This window comes from Thermobia domestica, chromosome 1 (genome assembly GCF_964235325.1).
Source record: "Thermobia domestica chromosome 1, izTheDome1.hap1.1, whole genome shotgun sequence".
NCBI lineage: Eukaryota > Metazoa > Arthropoda > Insecta > Zygentoma > Lepismatidae > Thermobia > Thermobia domestica.
Window position 1 is genome coordinate 393,503,577 of NC_137454.1, and position 23,478 is coordinate 393,527,054.

Here is a 23,478-nt window from a genome sequence, read left to right on the forward strand (position 1 = left end):
GAAGGTTCGCCCCTACAGCAGACAACCCTCAAAACACGACATTTATATGCATTAAAGCAAGAAGACAGACATACACATACATAACAAAGAAACAATTCAATATGGCACATCAAAATATCTCTTTTTAAAAACAAAAGAAAAGAAAAAGATAAGAAAAATGTCGATGTTGTCAACTTCGAAATAATTTCTACATAAGAAATAAAATCTTTTTATATGTGCAAAGCCATTCGTCAATTTCGATGTATAAAAATGGATTTATTACAGATATTTAGCACCTACTTTCCAGTTTTAGTCATTGAAAAAATATAGACGGTATGTCTGCATTACTGAAAAATCAAGAGACGGTATGGTATAGCACCACATACCGTCTCACTTCGACCACTGGGCTAAATGCTACAAAAATGTGGGTGGCACATTGGGATGGCGTACTGAAATCAAGGTGGCAGCGAAAGAGTTAAAGTGGGCCTGTCAGCTACTGCATCAAATCGCCGCATATGCCAGGCATTTGGGGAAAATGCCGTGAACGAACGCACCGCCAATCATTGGTTCCAGAAATTCCGTTCGGGAGATGTGAGTCTTTCGGATGAACCTCACAGTAGACAACCACATGTGTTGGATGACGAGGCTCTTGTGCTGCTCTGTTCATCACTGCTCTAGAACGGCAAGAACCTTTTTGGTTACCTTGTAAATAAATAACAAAGAGCAACCCCTTCGGCCATGTCCCTGTCAATATGAGTGAAAATTCAAAGTAAAATGAAATCTTTCAGTTTAAAGAAATGAAATCTACATCTAAACACAGCATTACAGAAATCTAAATTTTTCGAAAATCATCATCACATATCGAAATAATATTTTTCGAATCGTCTATATTAGAACTATATATCCAACATTAAACCTAGACAAGAATTGGAATAAACAGTTTCATTCAGGAATATGAGTCTCAACATCACCAATCTCAATAGTTAATCACTTAGAGGCTGCGTGAAGGAGCATATTGTTTATAGATACAGAATTTGGGGCAATGAAGATTAAGCAATAACTTTTTTTTACATAAACAAAGGTGGTTGACTTTTAATGGTAAATTTGTGTAAAATAACTGTGTTGTGAATACACATTAGTGCACAATAAGTTTATATACACCGTTTCAAAAACAATAACCTGATTTTGGACGGGAATAATTACGGAACATGGAACGTGCCGGCAAGGAAATGAGTGTTGTTTGAATGAGCGTGACCTAGAGCTTCAGAAAATCGCCGTTAGATGTCAGTCAATGCGTTTTCTCAATTTGCAGTCAGTCAGAAGTAAGGTGGTGTCCGCTCAACAGAAGGCGTTTTGTGTGCTGCAGTTTGCAAAGATTAAGTCCGTGATTTCGGCCCAGCGTGCTTTTCGTGGGCGTTTTGGCATTGATCTGCCTGCATCCAAAAAACATTCGTCGTTGGTATCGCCAATTTGAAGAGACAGGATGCTTGTGTAAAGGTAAGAGTCCAGGTTGGCCTCGGACTTCCGATGAAATGGAGGAAACAATTCGGCAAACGTTTGCTGTTCGTGCTGCTGGTGATGGACACGGAATATTTGTAATAGCATTGCTAAACCTTGAAGATTTTGTGAGTATTTTGCAATTTATCCCATTTTTGTAGTATGTTTTTATCAATGGACTTTTAAAATCAGGTCATTCTTTTTGAAACACCCTGTATATAGGTATATAGATCTATAGAGGTTTTCTATGCTTTCTATAGATATGGAGAGAAAGAGCAAAATATGCAGAAAAAAAAATTCATGCAATAACTTTGGTTTATGTTTTGTGAGTAGTGGATTTAAATTTAACTTAGGGTGAATTCCAACAGAAATAAATGAAGCAGAGACTCTCATTTATGCTTTCAAGTGGACTGAGTTAAGCATAATGACATTTTATAGAAGCATTTTTACGTGAATGAATCTTGTTTGTGAGTGTTGTTCCACGTGATATAATTAGCAAGAGGTGGATACACATAAAACTCCCCGTTGGTCCAGTGGCTAGCACGCGGACCTTTGACGTATGGGTTCCTGGTTTCATTACCGATGGGAGAGCATTAAACACATTACGGGCGTCCATATTTGAGAATAAATTGGAAGTTCACGTCTCATATAACCTCGGTGCTGAAAAGGGACGCCTAACTTTAATAAAAAAAACAAATAATAATAATAATAATAATAATAATAATAATAATAATAATAATAATAATAATAATAATAATAATAATAATACGAGGGGGAGTCCGAAAATAAGTTTCCCCTTTATTGCAACTTTTGGGTGGGAGCGCCTTGCCCATACGCCATACAGTCCTGATCCCGTACCCAGTGATTTCCATCTGTTCCCGACTTTGAAAAGACTCTCGGCGGCAGGCGCTTTGGAAGCAATGCTGAAGTAACAGAAGCTGTTCGATGATTCTTTCGTATGCAAGAGCCCTAAATTTTTCCTGAAAGCGTTTTTGAAGCTTACAGACTGGTATGAAAAAATTTCTAAATGTACGTAGTACACTTATGTGGAAAAATAAAGGTACGTCTGATCTTGAATGTCACTTGCTATTTTGGGTCTTGTATGTCCATCTCTGTCCACAGTCGCCTGCAGAAGCTTATTTTCGGACTCACCCCTCGTAATAATAATAATATATGAGGTTTTCTGTGCTGTTCAGTATTCCAAGAACTCTCGATATTAATCCATAATCTAAAATAACAGTTAAGGAATATTTTATTTTGATGATTGCGTTCTCATTACTACGATAGCTGAAAACACTAGAGTTGTGCTTTCGAAATGATGTGACAGACCAAAAAGAATAACAATATAATAATTAATAAATTATACTCATCAATATCACACTTTATTTTTTCATAACGACTATGTACAGTCAGCGATTTTTTTTTTTTTTAATGAAATTAGTTTCTTAACTTCAGAATGGAAGGATAATTTGAGTATAGTTTTCAGTAAATTAAAAAGAATAATTTTCTGTACGTTCCAGACATACCACCGTTATTTCTTTAAAAAAAAAAAAAAAAAAAAATCGCTAGATTGAAAGAACTTTTGTTGCTGACTGTAGAATATACCTATAATGACAACATCCTTTATCAAACGATCGTGTTAATTCTCCGTTACTTATATTAGTTTCTGGATCTACTGCATCTTAACAAAGAACGAATGGGCAAAAGTCCCTTACAAATGGTCCGACCAAGATTAATACGGGGGACGGAATAAGTTCGACACGAGTTCTTGGGGAGAGAAGGTGAAATAATAATACCACTGTTGGTTAGATACTTACCTTTTGAGCTACTCGGACGCAATTCGTATGTGTTTGAGCAAGATGAAAGACTTCAGTCAATAAAGGCCCTTTCTTTCCTTAAAAATATAAAAAATATACATATATTAATTAGTTTCGTTTTTTTAATCATAAACAAGTACACAACAGCTCTCAATATTTAATTAATGATCTATTGTTATTTATAACGTTGCATTCATCATTTATGTTATTGTGTAATATTTATTTCTATTAAATACTAGTTACGTTTGGTTATGTTATTAATATACTGTACTTATTTTATAAAGAATCTGAAATGTAATATATGTATTTTAATTTATTTACTTTTAAGCTAAAACCAATATTCTCACAAGTAGAAGATTTTCAACATGAGACACTGGAGACTTATAAACAAAATATATTCACAGTCAACAAAAGAGAACGTTTTTAACGAAACAGGTTATTCGTCATAATTATATATGTGATATAATATCGGCCAATAGGTCATGTCTCCAGCTTTTTAATGACCGCCGAATCCCGTGTTCCAGTTCGTCGGTCGCTTCTGGTGTAGTACTGTAGTCTAAAGTTTTCAAATAGCCCTAAAGGCAATAATCTAGAAAATTAAGGTAACGTAGCCAAAGTTTAGGAGGAAATTCTGTTATTTCTTCGGGTCTAAGCTAGGAATATGATGCATCAAGCTGAGCATTCATTTTCTTAACCTATATTTCTCTGAAAATGTAGGCTAAACCATACGAACACATGGAACGGTCAAGTTGTCCAGAACACAAAGAGCAATGATATACAATACATCTTTCGGATTTATCAGTATAATACAGGGTGTATCACATAAAACAGACTCGTACCGGTGAAAACAGTCGACTCACAGTAGACCCTTTCTATTTCAAGTGTGTCCTCGGAAAATATGTGAAACATATTTCAGCCCCACCTCCGCCAACGTTTTACACAGAACACCTTCCTTTTGCTTTGGGGAAAGAAGTGAATGACCTTGACTGTTGCTAATTTATCATTTAGTTGTTTCGTTTTGGCGAGTCAACATCGTACGCTCTTCAGAATGGCTAACAAGACAATGTACAGCGAAGCCCGTGAAATAATTCAAAGCGGCAGCCCTGTTCGCATCCAACTATTGAAGAAACTCGGTAACACAATTTCCCTTCTCTTTCGAAGGAAGTACGAGAAAGCACACATCGACAGAAAGAACATACTTGAAACAGAAAGACTCTAGAAGGCACATCGCTAGCGATTATCGTCATTCATCATATCTCACCCTCCTTTATTATATTCAGGAAACGATAAAATTGCATAACTTCCGTAAATATCTTGTAATAAACTCAAAATCTTATCTTTTACCTCTAATTTTCATTCACGTTTGAGCCATAACCCTTATAATAGTTCGATCCTCACTGGAATCATTCTCAAGCACAAATGTAATGCTAGTCGGAAGCTATTTTTTAATTATCTTATTGTATCATTCGAAACCTGCATCGAAGTTACGTGTTCCGCGGTACTTTTCTGTAAATTCTGTTCCCCACTTCTGAGTTTTTGTGCAAACACGCCGTTGCTTTAACTTCTATCGCTTAAGTGTTCACCGCTGTTATTCCTTACACCTGTTTATGGGGTTCCAAAAGAACGGCACAAATGTCATATACCCTTTGTGCACTCAGAGCGCTGAGCGGTTATCTTTTATGTTTGTAATTACTTGTGTACAATACTCACACTTGCTCGCTTACTGTAAAACAAACCGTTTTATTTCACAATTATTTAAACTTAATGTTTAGGTTATGTTAGCTTTCGCCAATTATAACAGCCCGAATATTACGGTAGTTGAAGAAAGAAAAAAAAATCAGTTCAAGCATGCGGAACGAATTTATCAAAAAGATCTCAAATTCTTGTTTAGTGGCTGGTCGAAATGAAAGAAGACTCAACGTCGTTAACTTAAATTGAATGAAAAGAAAAAAAAATATCAAACTTACATATGCTTAACTCTATGAGCAGTATTCGAAATTATAGAATTGAAATTTTGTCGTGATTGTTTATTTGTGCCAATCAGTCAACAGTTACATTGTAAAAATTATCAGGAGTAACAGAATAATGTTTGTCAAATATTTGCCTACATCGCAGTATGTTCAAATCACTTACGATATTATGTTATTACATTAACTTAATATAAACATTGTATCAATTCTCAAATTTTGATATCTTTATGATACATATTCAGTTCGTGATCACTCAAGAACTAATGGTCCATACGCTCTAGTTACTCATTTAACAAAATGACATTATTATTACTAAGATTATTACTAAATAGACGTTCACTATTTATAACCCTGTCATTCGTTTGAATGAAGCGACAACATAAGCCGTACATGACTGCTACTACATTCTCATTGTACTTTAGGACAAGTAAGTAGCATATATCAACCGTACATAATACATCTACGAAAAAAAAAAAAAAAAAAAAAACTCTACTATTAATGAGATGAGATATTTACAAATGAAAAAAAATGCTCTACTTCTACTTCTCTACGCCAGGGTTTACATATCTTATGAGAGATTAGAACGTCATTATCAACATTATTATCACTTTTAACTTCACAATATAATGTCATTAATTTTCAAGAGCAATGGACACATGATAAATTTCAGATTGTGTTTAAGAACGACAAATTGAATAACCGTAAGTACGTATATGTTTATAAATAAAGTTGAACATCGATCAGCTATATTAACTCCCGATGAGGCAAATATGTACTCATAACGCGTTAATGGCACCCTTAAACTAAATATGTGCCCAAAACAGAGTCTTGCACGAAAGCATATTCGAATAATATATTTAAAAAAAAAAACTACAACTTAAGGTTAGCTGAAATCTGCACAGACCGAGTATGCACTCGCATAGCATGAGACCACATCAATGGAAAGCGGCAGACCGAGTATGCACTCGCATAGCATGAGACCACATCAATGGAAAGCGGCACATTTACTATCCTTTAACATTAAAAAAAAAATACAAGTTACATAGACGAAATCACATTCAGAATTGAATTTCCTAACCTATATAAAGCCCTAACCTACGCAATTGAAATACATATTTTCACAAAATATATCGCGAAACAAAATAAAGGACATTATTTAACCGTAAGTACACAAATTCAATTTACCTAACCTAAGCAAGCAATTGAAATATACATTTTCCAAAATATATCACGAGACAAAAATAAAGTACATTATTTAACCGTAAGCACACAATCAGATTTTCTAACCTAACAATCGAGGTAGATGTATATTATGGGACACGTTCAATTTAAATCTTACCTAACCTAAACAACCTAAACAAATTATTTAATGGGACACACGTTCAAAATGACATCTTAGAGTGAAAATATTACTTAATCTAACAATAATAAAAAAAATGTATCAATTCTCACATGGAAAATATTAGAGGCACATTAATATCAAATGGTGCGCTCAAAGTAAAGTTCACCAACAATTTTCAATGTTGATCACATATGCTTATGATATCTTTTTATTGAGTGGAAACGAGATGAGCTGTTTAAACGCGTAACGCCTTTCGTTTTAACTATACATATTTATTTCGAAGCACTCCATTTGGTGAATTCGTGATTCTGTTTATAATCGAAACAAGAAGAAAATAAAATAAAATGGATGGAGATTACCAAATTAATGGAGGTTCCTACAAATAGTCCTCTCGGTCCTTGTCACCTGGATCTTTGGCTTCACAGGACAGAATAGGTTAGCAAACCTATTTATTTACACGTCGAAACTGATCTCCTCGGGTATTAGTCCCACGTCCTATTAAATATGGGGCCTTGGTTCTATTAACCGACGAGATGAACTTCAACAACTATACTTCCTGCCCATTACTTCATATCACTCGTAATGGCGGAAGTAACACTCGATGGCTTTTGGCCAAGACTTGTTTTGATGAATTTTTAATTCGGTCAGACTCCTCAGTGTTTCCTTTCTTCCAAAATAAGTCAGGTTATTCCAATTAACAATTTATACTAGGTTAACTTCCAAAATTCTACACTTTTGATTACGAAATTTCTAAGTTTTGAGGAGCCGACCTAAGCCATCGTCTTTTTACAATGTAAAACGGCGTTGCACTGCGCCATCATACTCGCGTCACCAGACCTTAATAATAGCGGTTTTAATATTGCATAGTCGACTACGAACAAAAACAAATTTATATTCCTTCTGTTATTATACAAAACCCTAGATAAGTAAGCAGTCGTTTTACCTATTAAATAACATCTCCTGAGTATTGGAAGTAATCATGTAATGAAGTTTTTAAAACTCACCTAGTTAGTTCTTGCAATTATTTACTATCGCTATAGTAACCATCGTTCCCGCTATGTGAGAGAATCGCCATTTTGACGATGTTAGTTTCACGTATAGCGATTCAAATGCCCTCTTGCGGTCGTAACCGAAATGATCGCTATGTTCTTAACAAAAGAACGACGTAAAGCAACAGAGCGAAATAGCATGAGAAGTTAAATTTTCTTACAAATGTAGTTCTGGATCGATATTTCTATGAGGTAAAGTAAATTGAGGTAGAGTAAAAGTGTAAATTAAATTTCACTATATTAAGCTATAACATGAGTGGAATTATTACAGTAACGCGAAACAATTATAGAAAGAAACAGTTCGAAATTTTCGGGGTAAATTATTGGTGTGTTTGCGTATCTCATATAAAATTAATCACATTTGTGCCATTTATTTTATTGGCAACGGAAATAAATTAACATTAGAACAAATCTTTAAAAACACTAGGGTGAAGTATTACAATACAAGAACCAACTTTAACGCAACATAACAACCGGTAAACATTACAATACGGGAGCCAACCTAAACAGAATGTAAATAGCCGTTAAACGGTCGGTTACAACTGCTTTGTTCCTGTATCTAAGCAATCTCCCTGTTGAACCCACGTGTAATCGCGTCTGTGCTTGAGAATGATTCCACAGATGATCGAAATATGGTGAAAATAATGATTTAAACACGAACGGAAGTTTGGGCTACAAGGTAAGACAAGTTAGGGGTATGAGTTCTGAACTATGTACCCAAGAGGACAGTTTAGAAACTATATCTCGTACTAATTTTGAGTTGAACCGAAGCTAAAACAAATTTCTAATTTAATGTCCCTAGATTGTGTATGCCTTGTGTATTTAAGGCAAAACGGGACATTGATTATAGAATTCATGTATCACTGTCATACGTACTCTGCCATTATTGGTAGGTCACTTGCAGCAATTGAGAAGCTTCCATGGTCCAAGGTCTTCCGCTTACTCCTTCGTTTTCTCGTATGATTTCTCTGTTCTGTTACCTCCGTCCCCGTCCATTAGCCTCCTTCATCCCCTCTCCCTCTTTCCTGCCACCATACCCTCTAGCACTTTCCTTATGATACACTTCTTTCTTATCCTATGTTGCAACCAGTTTCTCTTCTTCTTCTTAATAATATCTAAAATTGTTCTTTTCTCCCCCACCATTTCTAACACACACTCATTCGTTTTCCACTCGACCCAGCTAATTCTCTCCATTCTTCTCCACACCCACATTTCGGAAGTTTCCAGTTGTTTTTCACCATTTTTGTGTAATGTCCATGTTTGTAACCCATACAGTACAGTATGCCTCAGAAAGCATTTTATGAGTCTTTTTCTCAACTCTCTATTCAAGGTCCCACAAAATAGTATTTTCTTCCTCCTAAAGGTTTCTTTCACCATTCCTATCCTTGCTTTTATTTCACTTTCACATTTCATATCATTACTACCCAGATATCGAAAACTAGTCACGTGTTCTATTTTTCTTCTTTTACTTCTATATTTGACATCATGCACTTCATTCCCATTACTATGGCTTTTATCTTTCTAACATTTATTTTTATCCCATATTCTTTATAGTCCTTCCTCACGTTTTCTAACATCTTACTGGTTTTCTCTTCAGATTAACAAGCACCACATCATCTGCAAACCGTATACATCTAAACATTCTACCTCCTACTGAAATTCCGTCTTCATTTTGTAGGGAATTCGTGCAAGGAAACAGAAAAATCCAGAAAAAACTCACGAACACAGTAGTCACCACAATTTCACAAATCCTACGATTCTTCACGTGAGACGTGAACGCACTATTACTGAACCACAATGCTATTCCGAAGTGATGTAACTAGAATACATAATGCTTCTATCACAAACTCAAATGGCCTTGAAAGCTGGACCAGGATCCCCATGTAGAGCCTGTCTATCTCATCTATGCCCTCGGAAAGTATGCGAACTATACTCTCATCAGCAGCACCCTCTGAGAGGAAATTTTCCCTTTGCTTACGGAAAAGAAGTGAATGACCTCAGCTGTGTCGCCAGTTTGTCATTGAATCGTTTGGTCTTGAGTGAAGACCGTAGGCTACTTACAATGGCTAACAAGACAGAGGACAGCGAAGTCTGTGAAATAATTCATTTTGGCAACGCTTCCGCATCTAACAATTGAAAGATCTCGGCCGCAACAACTTCTTCTCATCTTTTTCGGGAGGTACGGGAAAGCACACATTGACTGCAGCGCTAGAAGGGGCACAGATCAAATAGAAAGACTCTAGCAGGATACACACTCTACTATCTCTAATCTACCGTGCTTTCTACACAAATACAAACGCAGCCAAATAACTCCAACTACAATACATGAAAATAAGTAACTCTTGGGTACCTACCATTAAGAGAAGGGATTTTTAAATCCTTGATTAGCTTTTCTCTTGTGTCGTAATTATAATCACTTCCCTTGTAAGTCTCTGAATCAAATACTGACAGCGAAAAGTCTAAACTAAAGTATTCTAAAAATTCTCTCACTAAACACATCACTAGAGGTCCTTCTGGAGTCTTCAAGAATTCCTTCAAAGGCTTGTTTAGAAACGGAGTCTTGTTCTGCAAAATACAACACAAAAATATCAGTATACTCAATGCTATACATCATGAAATAATATTTTTAAAGCTATTACATAATCTAGCAATTTTCGTTGTCCTTTCGCAGTGTTCAAATTAGAGAACATCATTTACCTACTTACGTTTCCGCACTTCCTTTGAGTAAAATATGCCAACACAAATACAAAGAAATCAAGTACATGAAAACTCATAGAGTGGAAAAGGCGTGTCGAGGCCGAGAATCGAACCCGTCTCCTGCTTGCCATGCCAGTATGTTAACCACCAGTAGCGCAAATCTATCTTCAAAATTGCGGAGAAGGGGACGGGTAAGACCGATTCCATATATATATATATATATATATATATATATATATATATATATTTTAAAGCGATATTCAAAATATTTATGAAGTTGAAAAACAATGCTGTGGAGGATCAGGGTAGCAGAGTTATCTTAAACATTGGGAGGAGGGTAGATTTGAGGCTTATTCTTGGGGAGGAGGGGGATGACACTCATATTACGGTAGATAAATCTGATTTCTGAGGTGAATCTGTTGTATATTATATATCAGGCGATGAAGATGACGTAGTGGTATATATCGGTATTACAAATCAGTGTCGCGAACACATTCTGAAATCTAAATAAATGCATATTTATAATTGTTATGTTTCTACTTAGGCAAGCACAATGATCCACATTAAAATTTTAGGACACTCGTTTCATAACAATATAAATAATGACTTCCCCAAAACTATGAAGAAAGAAAATCAATTATGTATGGTGTAATATTTTTATTTGAGCCAAATGATGATGATCTCAATAGCATTTAGGAATCGTTACAGAAATTAAACAAATAGTTGAATTAAAAATAAAACAAGCAAGGGACACCAATTTCATCTCACTTTCCTTTGTGGCAGTCGGACGCAAATCATCACACATTTCAAATTGGATTATTGGGGACGGGCAGTCCCCAGTTCCAAGATTGGGGGAACATGTTCCCCTCATCCGCCCGGGATTTGCGCCAGTGCTAACCATTACCCTGACCATGCTGCTTCCTGAACAGCCAGGGCAGAAGTCGAGGATATATTGTGGTATACGCCGTACACCCTCCCTTTAATCTTAGTCATTGAATTGTGTCTTCTACTTCAAGGCGAACAGTACTTTCTACTTTTGTTTCGTTTACATTTATTTAATGGCGTCATGACTCCAGTATCAAAATAATTATTACTTTCTTTGCTGTTCAAGTATATTGATCATATGATTATATATATAAAAAAAAGATTTCCCCGCTACTCTAGGATCTCAAAAGAGATTAGGCAGATAGAATCAGAGTTCAGTGTCTCCTTCAGCATTAAGGATACATGAGAAGTGAACCTACAACTTAACGTGAAATCCGAGCCACGAGCTGCCGCAGGAAATCGAACCCGTGTCTCCCGTGCAGAAGACGCATACTCTTAACTATATAGCCACGAGGGAGGATCACAAAATAGAAAGGGGGAAGAGAAAGAAAAATGGAAAGATTACGTGAGCTGTCCCCATTCAGAGAGCTCCCTTGTGGCTAAGCAGTTAGCATACACATTTTTGGCATAGGTAACCCGGATTCGATTCCCGGCAGGAGCTCATGTGGTTCGGATTCCACGTTAAGCTGTAGGTTCACGTTTCATACAGCCTCGCTGCTGAAAGAGACGCTAAACTCAGATTCAAAATGTCCCTGTCCAAGTTCATGTTGTTTTGATTAATAAATATTACTGAGAAAATCGTGTTTACGTAACTATGATAATCGTATTTTCACCCTGCTCATCATGATTTCCTTAATTCATTCTGGTACGTCGGGAGCAATTTTCTGTTTTTCCTCGCAGTAAGACTCGTTCATTCTGAGTATCCACACCCATTTATGTTACTAACGGAATGATTTATTCAAGGAATATCATCGAGAAAATAACATAAAATGCTTCTAGACTATCGAACAGTGTCGCAGCCTTTATATTTTAATAGAATTATTAACACGTGCGTTTTGCATTGTTAATTATCTATTTCTTTGTGATTTCTACTGTCATATATTTTTATGTCAATCATAATGTTCACAAAACAACGCACCCCATGAAAATTTTAGGACCACAGCAATACCTGCAGCCATACATATCATTTCATCCCTGAGTTCGGTGTTAGTCATTCAGATAGCCATAGGCTACGACTCTTGTTGTACTTGCAAAACCTACTGTTTATACAAATGTCTTATCTATGAATTGTCATGGTTCAAAAAAATGGAATCTTTGAGTTTTACGTCCCACGGAGATGCTGAGAAATGAATGAAATGGTGGAATGAAGAAAATGGGAAAAGACAAGAGAACCCCGAGGAAACCGACGCACACGGTGTTTGTCCACCACAAGGTTCACTTGGCGTGGGCTAGGATCGAACCAGGGACCCCATATATTAGAGATGAACGCTGTGCCACTGAGCCACCACGGCCCACTCTATAACGATTGAATTCGATATTATATAACAAACGGAAGAATCAACGAAGTTCTGCTCTCCAAAGGCAGAGGTTAAGGTGCAATGGAGATACTAATTGCAGGCTGATCATATGACCACAGGGTATTAACTGACAAAAGCAGAAAACCGTATCTAATATTGATGACGTTATCTCAAGTATAAGCCTTACTGTACCAGTAAGCTTGCAGCTTTCGACTAAACAGTAAATTATGATTTTCTAAAAAAACAGTTTCTCAGCAGATACGGTCTTTTCGTTTTGAACAACAGATCTTCTCTTAAAATATATTAAAACTACAACATTTTTATACGTATGGTGTTTACGAATTGTACATGGTTTTTCATTTAATTAGTTAGCAACATTTACATGACTGAGAAACTACAATCAGCAATTCTCTCACGAAACGTAGTTCTCCGCTAGAAAATCAATGTTGATGGAACTGAATATTTTACTTAGAGCAATGTTTTGATATGTTTTATCTATCTATCTATCTATCTATCTATATCTATATATATAATTACATTTCTTCACCTTGGGTATTTAAACAAACTACTCTCAACCCTTCGGGATTTTCCCCGTTGAAAGAACAGTACATGAGCCACCCTGAGAAACACACTCTTAACTAACAGTTATGCATTTACATTAAGAAGAAGGAACATCGAGAAATTATGTCTTCTGTGGAACATTATATATGCCGAAAACTTCACACTAAGATCGGATTATAACATAATGACTGTTTAACTTGTTTGACCATCAATCATGGCAAATTTAGAAGAAAATAGCATCTCAAGAATATCATGGATTGTAGAATTATTCCCATCTAGAACAACATCTTCGCCAGGAGATAATCCCTTGGGGCTGCTATCCCCCCCTTTTCCCTCTTGGAATGTATGGTGTTGGGTCAGCATCGAGGCTATATCTCCCCGTCAGGATCCCTTGGAATATAGTATGGAAAAGTCTGAACAGTAAGAACGTGAAAGTTTATAAGTGAATTACCTTCAAAGGCATTTCGTAGAAAGTTGTTAAATATTTTTTTAAATCATTATTTTGAGGTTTCAACCTATAAGTTTTATGATTTTCTTTAACAAATTCAATTGCTAATAAATATTCGTTATCCATGTAATGCACTTTTTTATTTATATAATCAGAGGTGTTATGTAGTTACACAGGGTGTCCCACATAAAACCGGTAAGCCTCACGTACCGGTTAATCATCTCTAGTTAAATCGCTTGTGGGGTGACAACACTGTCTCGACAGTTGGCTACACTGCATTTTATCGGAAAGTTGAGTGCAGCACTGTGTTCATGCGTCACTTGTTGTGAGAAGCTGGTATTGTTGAGTTGTTGCAATGTGTTACGTGTTGAATCAGTGCTTATGGTAACAAGAAACATTTGTGACACGAATGGGGCAGTTTGCATTAGAACAGTGAACTGATATTGTCGAATTCTACAGGCTCCATCAAGGAATGAATGACAATCCTCACACAATAGACGATATTAAACGAAACATTATTAGAGAAATTAACAACAACATCACGCCTGCAGAATTACAGCGTGTTGCTGGTAACGTCATGAAACGAGGTCACCGATGCCTGGATGCCCATGGCCACTTATAAACAGTAACTGTTTAACGTTATTATTATCTATTCATTGTTGCTGTTAAAGTGTTACTTGATTCTCGTGCGTGAGCCGTACCGGTTTTATGTGGGACACCCTGTATTATGTCGCAGTATAAATTTTCAGCATTCCAAAACACAGATAAGAAACGGTGCAAATGTAGCCTTAATTGTCAAGAGGCTCAAACTCAAAACCAGCTTACGGTACCATTAATGTTACCCAACCCAAGTACTAGGAGTAACTTAGAGGACAAACGACTACAATTACCCTGAATGGCTAGCTACACATTTCCAATAATTAAACTTACCTGTATCGATTCCTGTTCTTCTAAGGCCAAAAAAACACTCGCTCTCAATTGGGCCTGAAGAAAAAAAATAACACCTATAATGATTTATTATAGTTCTCCAATACCCAGTCTAAAACTTTACATCAATACAAACAAGCCGAACTCGGAAGTATTAACTACAACCTACCTTACAATACGTCGTGATGCTTATTTATCGGAACATTTTCGACAGGCTCCCCTGCGATTCTGAGTGCTATTACTCAGAACATCAACTGCTAATTTTAACTCACATCTTCTGATCTCATCAATTACTTCTAGAAATTTCACCAGTATGTTCACCAGTAATACATAGTTACCTCTTACCCGAATGAAAACGTAAGAAATAAGTCAATAGGAGAGAAAGTATAACAAATATCGCACTTGTTGAATTACCTGAAAGTTATAAATAACGCAACAGAACCAACTCGAAACTGTCTCCTCTGAGATGAACCACTGAGAGTTGTTCTTAAGCTACAAAAGGCGATAATAATTGGTACGGAAGTTTCATTCCTCTTAATATTTATAGCCCTTTAAGTTTCTAACAATTAATTGAACAAAGTTTTATGTGGTTAAAGATTTTGATATATATATATATATATATATATATATATATATATATATATATATTTATTCACTAAGGTAGTAATCCGTTAGTACATTTGAACACTACTGATGAAGTTTCTTGAAGTCATTGTCTGACAATGCTTCCAACACGGCGAGAATCTACACTGGATCACAACAAAGACTGTAAAAACCTTATGGAAAGCTGTGCTGCAAAAATCAATTTTGAAGAGGGACAGTTTCTTTTTTTCTTTTTTTTTTTCTCTCTCGAAATTTTTTTCCAGAAAATTATAAGTGTACTATTTCGATAACTCCAGAAAGATGTAAAAGACTGAAATCGTGGTCCGTAGGAAACTGCCCTAAAAATTCTCTCCGAAACAAGATGGCTCAAATTTGTAGGACTCTGGTTGTATCTTGGAATACAATCCACAAGACTGTCGTTTCTATTTCACATGACTCTTATGAAAGAAAAAAATCCGTTCAACGTCCCACAATTATACCCTTTAGACTAAGGGAGACGGATGATTAAGACAAGTGAACGACGATGGAAAAGTTGATGGAATGAGAATGTGGGAGGAAACGGGAGTACCTCGAAAAAATCCACGGACACGATGCTGTCCAACACAAATTTATTGGCTGGTGATCGAACCAGGAACCCCACACACCAGAGGTAACTGCTCTGCTACTGAGCCACCACGCTCCACCCTCGTGAAAAGAAATAGGTTTTATGCAAGGCTGTTAGACTGTTGGAAGAATTTACATAGTTCGAAACAGGATTTATGGCAGTGTTTTGCTTTTTTTTTTTTATCGGAAAGAATGGATGCTGTAGATAAAAAGCTTGTCAGCTAATGAAGACTTATTCATAGTAGTAACGATAATCATGCCTGTTGTTCTGTATTGTTGCGAAACATGGTCGCTTACTCTGAGAGAAGAACATAGACTGAAAGCATTTGAGAACAAGATCCTAAGACGAATATTCGGACCCAAGAGGAACGGGAATGGGGAATGGCGGAAACTTCATAACGAGGAACTACATAATTTATATGGTTTACCCAACATTGTTACGGTCGTCTAGTCTACGAGGCTTAGGTGGGCAGGTCATGTAGCCAGAATGGAAGCAAGTAGAAACGCTTTCAAAGTCTTGACTGGAAGACCAATCGGAAAACGACCAGTAGGAAGACCTAGGCGCAGATGAGAGGACAATATTAAGATGGATCTCGCAGAGATTGGAATACAAAGTAGAAACTGGATGCAATTAGTTAAGGATAGAAGTCAGTGGAGAGCTTTTGTGAACGCGGCATTGAACCTCCGGGTTCCATAGGCCATAGAGTTAGTTAGTTAGTTAGTAAAGCTATGAATCTCTGATTGAATTGGTTAGCATCACTAATCTGATTGCGTTACATTTGAAGCAAAAGCAATGAAAATATCTCATTTAAAAAAATTTAATAAATGGCATTCAAAGGAAAAGAAAGAAAGAAGAAAACAGTATTTCTCGTTATAAATGAAAAGTTGGACACGGAACTTGCGCAGGTCATATAAATTATTTTAGAAAGTTTGTACTGTTTACGAATATTATTAAATTAGATGCAACTGCAGTAAGATTCAGCCAAAGACGCTCTTAAAACACTACCCAAAAAACTTAAAAGAATCCTTTGTGGGTGTGCATTTCCAAGCTCATCTGAAATCCCTGAAAGTAAATCAGACGGGCATTGCAAGTACTCTCGCCAAGAAAAAAAGTAAGAAAATCTAATACAAAAACAGTACTTTATCTGGATAAACAACTAAAAGTGGAGTTTCATGAAAAAAAAAAAAAAAAAAAATTAAGAGAACAGCTCTCGAACCATCAAAACTCATGAACGAGAAGGAACTTTAATCCATGTAGCCAAATGCTGGCATCGCTCTTCGGATATTGCTGTACATGGCTGCTTCAAAAGTGTCAATTTCAGAAATAGTGAACAATTATTTAAGATTATTATTTACAGAAGGCCATTTGAACGACTTAGCAATGTGCATTGGAAATGAAATTATATCAAAAGTTGTCTACAACAGTTTGATTTGTGCTTTTCGAGAAACAAAGCAAGACACAAGTTTTTGTAAGATGTATGTTATTTAAACTTTGCGACTGAGATTTGAAATGTGATGATTAAGATTTAAGAGCGTTAATTAAACGCGTTTTCTCATTTAGAATTGATTTTTTTTTCTTTCCTTAAACCATTACACCCCAATTATAGATAAATCAACCACAAATTTTATGCAAATTGGTATTGCACACTAATTAAACTGCCGAAAGGTACACAGTTGATTCTGAGTGCATTTCAAGTGACATGAATATTCAATAAATATTGAATTCTTGTAAATATTGAACATTCATCCTACTAAATCAAGTAGAAAGACACAATTCTTGCTTGCAGTGTTCACCTAGCACAGGTTGATGTACACGAGTGAACAATCGTATTTAAAACAATATAAGTAGTTACTAATTTACAGGAAAATTTTCCACCGTTGCATCGTCTGTTCCCGCTCCGGTCAGTTGCTTCGAACTACCATACACGGAAATCGATGCAATTCAAACTTGCAGTGATTACCTAGCACAGGTTTGTGAGTGCTTTTCGCATGAATAATAAAATTTCAGGCATATTATTGATCAATTATTTGACATGTGCCAAGAAAACAACAGTCCAGAATGTATCCTATTACTTAACAGTTAACTGCAGAAAAAGTGCAGTAGTTTGACATGTAAATATCACGTTTGAATTTTATATAAAAACAGATTAGTTGTTAGTAAGGCATTTATTCCGTTAAGCCCTGCCAGCTTTCCAACATGACATTAATTACTTATGAATAGATTAGTTTAGTTTACCTAATTTTATACACCTTTAAAATTTAAACCACTGAGGAAGGCAGTGTAGATTTCAATACCTACTGCAGGAACGCTAGCAGGCGGGAAAAAATGGTTACACAGAAGAGTGATTTGAAAAGAATCTGGCAAGTTGGCCATTTCATTCATTTTATTCGATTCCTCAATTCAGTGATTTGAATCTTTTGGTTCCGGTTTTGAGAACGTAACTGTTCTTTTAGGTTCGTTACCGGATCGAGTCACACGGTGACTTACTGTTGCTTTTCTATATGAGTGCGGAAGTGTGGATATGATTTAACGTCATGCTCTAGTGTTCTTCTTCATGTAGGCTTAGTCTTACTTACGATTTGATCTCATGTGCTGTGCTACGTTGTTGCAGGTGAATTTTGCGCGTGTTCCTGTCTACTGTGCGTTAAGGTGTTTCCCTGACGGCACATCTCTAACGTAGGGAATGTTTCTTTTCACAAATAACAAATCAGAAATTTGACTTCATATCGGCTGTCAACAGTAATATGTGTAAATGAAGTTAACACTCTTTTTCACTGGTTACTCATCTTTAATGGTTAGTGGGATATTTAACTGTGAACCGCTCCTTTAATTATATTCAGTCCTATTAATGGAGCGTACACAAAAAATTTTGATAACGTTTGGTGCCATTCGAGGAGTTTGAGCTGTACACATATTTCACAAGGAATATCGATGAAGCTCAACTATTATTATGGAGCAGGAAATTTTGTTCTAGTTTCAATATTTTGGAAAAAAAAAATATTCATGAATCAAGTTGCCGAACTATATCTATCACACTAAAATTCCATGTATTTTTTTATTTATTATTTTATGATACATAGTTAGTTCCGGTCGGAGGGTTCAGGGAATTGTTCCCTTTGAAGTACATAATTTTGTAAACTAAATTTTAATTGTTGTTTAGAGGGTATGGCAGGCTTGCTCTTTCCCCCCCCCCTCCCCTTCATGTATATAGTCTATTATGCGGTTCATATTTTTCGTTCATTCTCTTCTATGTGTTTTTCTACTTTGGCTTCCGGACCTTAATAATTTGCTTATTATCTATTGTGTACCCTTTATAGCAGACAAGAAATATGATGGTTCTTTCTGTACTTTTTTTCAATTTTTATTTTATTCATTGCATAGTTCAGGTTTTGATTGATTTAGAACTGTGGTTGATTTAGCTTGGTTCTAAATCTATCAATGTTTAAGATAATTGTAGATATATTACACTCTGAACCACCATGATTTCTATTCGATTTGATTCTTAAGGAACTTGTTCTTAGTGATATTTAACAAACTGTACCGAGGAAGCAGTTCCTTACGAATCGATTCACTGAATGATTCATTGACTGAAATGACCAAAGTAAAAACTTGCCAAGATTTTTAGATAAAAGTGCACTACGAGCAGAACAAGTGACTTTGTTACAGGATGTGGCATTGGAGGAATAGAATCACTGTTATTTGAAGGTAATAGAGATCGCTGTTTTTGCTTCTGCTGTTGATAATATTGTTTTGTAGTGGTAGGTCACACTAATATTGTGTAGTGTGCTGTGTTGATGACGCTCATTGGGTATTGTGTATTCCTGACTGATCATGCTCTATGTTTGTATGTTAGAAGTTGAACGTGGGTGAGGTGGTGTTGTATTGGTCAAGTGTGCTGTTATTGGTTTCGATTTCGGTTTGTTCCTCTGATGGTGTGCAGAAGTTAAACAGATGATTTTTCGAGATTTCTGCTACAAAATTTATTTATTTGTTTGTTCAAACATGTGCGTAATAACGTTGATTCATAATTACCCGTCAGTGTTATTTTCTTGCAGCTACTTTTTATACGTTAGATTTACAGGGGTTAAGTGCCGTATCGCCGGACCAATTTTAGGAAATTTACCGGGTCAATTGGAGAATTTATTTAAGTTTGTGAGGGGGAATGAGTGAAAGTGAGGTAAGTGAAATAGTAAAAGTGAAGAAAGTTGTTGCTTTTGTTGGTGGTTTTTGATGTTGTAAGCGGCACTGTATGTGGAGGCGGAAGGACTATTTCGCGCAGAGGTACATTATTTATGATATGGTAGCGCGAAAAGCATGGCGTTGGGTAATAGGGAATACCCTTGCTTACGCGTATATCCACCGTCGCTGACGCGCATTCTCCCTTAGGGCGCATCCCCTTACTCTCCTCCTCCCTTACTCGGTTATATAGCATTCGTGCTTTTTGGTGGCCACTTAGTACAGGTCGGCTTGTTTTTGTACTGTGAAGTAACGTCATCTACCGTATCTTAATGTAGTCCAACAAAATATAACCGAATTCAGTACATTTTGGTGCTTCCTTTCAGTTTTCGAAGTGGTCTGGCGATACGGCACTAATGCCGATTTGCTGTAGTTGTTTCATTATTTACTTTTGGCTTGGATGATTACTCATTTTATTGCCTTTTGAATGGGGTTATAGCAGTAGATCCTTCAATTTAAAAATCTGAAAATTGATATTCACCGTTTCATCTGAATTGATTTCCCGGAATAGTTTAGGTATCAGTTCCCAAGAACGCTTCCATTATTCGTAGTAATTAAAGAACAGATTCTTGGTGAGTGTGGGATATCATTTGGTTAGCAATCGTAACCCAATTTTCGCTGATGTAATGTACCTGGGTATATTAATTTTACATTCTGTGGGTGAATTACTGGGGCGAACTTGAATTACAATTGCTCATTAGGTGTTCTCCCAAACTCGTCAAGAATTTACTTTTTGATTACTTCGATTCATAGAATAGTTCTTGGGAACTGATCTTTGAACTGTTCCGAGGAATTGTTCAGGTGAATCGGTTCCTACGAATGTTCTGCTCAAAGTGCACTTTTGCCTATCTTCTTTTTCAAACTTTGGCTGCCATATTATTCTAGGAGTATGTTTATTACAAGGGGTCCAGAAGTACGTAAAAAAAAAAAAAAAAAAAAAAAAAAATTACAGGAGAAATGAATGAAGCACGTACTTAGACGTAACATAACGTAACCAAATTTAACCTAACCTAAGCTAACCTGAACTAACCTAATATTAGTAGAAATAAGCGAAATTCTATCATTTTTTTTGAAAATTATGAGGGACCCCTACACTAATATAACAAACTTAATTAACCTAAACTAACCGAATGTGAACAGAAATTACGAAGATTGTAACATTTTTTAGAGAAAAGAGCTGGACCCATTCTGCTAAACATAGGCCTTATTCTACTGCACCATCAATTTTCTTGGTTAAACATTATCATTTCATTTTTTGCCTTCAGTAAAATTTTGTGTACAATGTCCCTCTATGTTGAAAAGCATTTGTTCATCATGATTATAAATTTTAATTTTCGAAAATATAACAAACAAACGCATCAAATAAATTATACATCAATAACATTGTAGCAAAATTATTCTAAATGTTTGTTATACATTTCGAACTAATTCAGCTGTACTGAAAGAGCTAACCTGAAATAAACTTACTCTTATTTTTCCCAGAACTCCATTATTTTCTAAGGTTTGAGCTACCAAATCACGTAACTCCGTATCTTCTTCCACAGACATCGTCGTCAACTGTAATAGTTAAAATTGCTACACTGCCAAATAAAATACTAAAGCAAATTGTCAAATAAACAAGAAGTAATCATCTGTTTTCCTGCTGCACTATTCTTCTTCTTTTTCTTCTACTTCCTCCGAAATAAGTTCGCGTACTTCTTTTTCTTTTTTTACCATTCGTTCTGATTTGAAACGAAATAATTTTATGTCTTAGGATAAGTGATATTTTGGTGCACTGGAACCAGGATTTCCACGAAAATACAGATTTAATATTTAAATTCAGAAATAATTGTGAAACATTGATATAAAATGTCACTTAAAATATTCCTTAAAACTTTTCGATATTTCGAGGGTGCAGATCTACTGTAGGAATTCACATATTTTTAAAATTCACAGAATAAATTTTTGCAAATGACCTTATCCTAAATACAGATAAAACAGTCGCAATAAACTTTCGTTTTCCAGGAAATAATCCATCCTTCCCTTCGCTAAACATTAATGGAAAACAAATTGAGTATTCTAATGCAACAAAATCACTTGGTGTTTACATCGATGATGATTTGTCTTGGCAAACCCATGTTAAAACATTTAAAAAAATTGACTACTTTATGTTTTGTGTTCTTTGGGTTATGTGATACAGTTTCACGAAATAGTTTATTATCAATATACTATGCACAAGTTCAATCACTCCTCAGTTTTGGAATTATTTTTTGGGGATCAGCCGCATGCAGTCAGGAAACATTTCGGATACAAAAGAAAATACTACGAATAATATTCAGACTAAATAAAAGAACATCCTGTAAACAAATATTTAGATCACAAAAAATTTTAACACTTCCAAGCTTATACATATATAAATCTATACACTTCGTGAAACAAAACAAACAGATGTTTATACAAACAAGATATATTCATGCATACAACACGCGGCAATTAAACGACATTTACGTAGTACAACAAAATTACTCCAAATACCAAAAAAAACATGTATATTTAAATTGTACGAGACTTTATACGTTACCACCACATTATAAAGAAGTAAATTTTAATACCCCCAAAAATGTGTACTCTGTTTCTTTCTAAAGCATATTATTCAGTTCAGGGATAAATGATAACGATGTATGAATATGATGTAATGATGTAACAAGTTTAACATGTGACGTTTGTTTATAATCTTTTACTATAAATGGTGTAATAAGTTGTAATTACAATTTGCATTTATATACATATGACAATTGTAGAACTTATAGGAGATACTCTCCATATTGTAAGTCAAAACAGGCAAAATAAATAAATAAATAATAGACAAGTACGTAAATATTGTGTTCTTACCTGTAACATGTGTATCTACGTAGAAATACAGTAATGAAAGCCTATCTGCTAACCACGGATTAGCTCATAAATAACTCATTAATTCTTGAAATCCTATTTTTTAAATTTTCCTACTGTGTTATTTTTTACAATATTGTCATATTTACAAATTTCGATATTAATAATATATTTGTCTTTTCATTTTTTATATCATGTCTTGATTTGACTAGCTTTTTGTTATATGTGACGTAGTTGCCAACAAGTTGATACAGAAACTTGCTAAATAGGAGATGAAATGACTCCAATTTTGGGTGAAAAGTCGCTAAAAGGTTATTAGTGGAATTTCGTTTTCCTCTCTCTCTCTCTCTCTCTCTCTCTCTCTCCGGCCACCGATATATATAGTCGCGGCCACCGATAAGCGACCCTTACCCATACCCTTCGTAAGAAACAGCCCCTTCCGCAAGCATGACCACAAGTGACCACAAAAGTGTTTTCTGCGCGTGCTGAGGGACAAGGTTGTCACATTTTTTCTTGAAAATGTCTGGACACCATATGT

At 35.6% G+C, this 23,478-nt stretch overlaps 1 protein-coding gene across 1 annotated transcript in view; it reads right to left on the minus strand.

Moving 5' to 3' along the window:
• LOC145665288 (centrosomal protein 43-like) overlaps window positions 1–21,739 on the minus strand; it is a 45,573-nt gene extending 23,834 nt beyond the window's left edge. The window contains exons 1-4 of the mRNA XM_081732583.1: window positions 21,540–21,739; window positions 14,633–14,686; window positions 10,009–10,219; window positions 3,294–3,370 (exon numbers count right to left, since the gene is read on the minus strand). Coding sequence (XP_081588709.1) covers window positions 3,294–3,370; window positions 10,009–10,219; window positions 14,633–14,686; window positions 21,540–21,620 — 423 coding nt within the window. The 5' untranslated portion in view covers window positions 21,621–21,739. The remainder of the gene's footprint in view (window positions 1–3,293; window positions 3,371–10,008; window positions 10,220–14,632; window positions 14,687–21,539) is intronic.
• Between the last annotated feature and the right edge of the window lie 1,739 nt (window positions 21,740–23,478).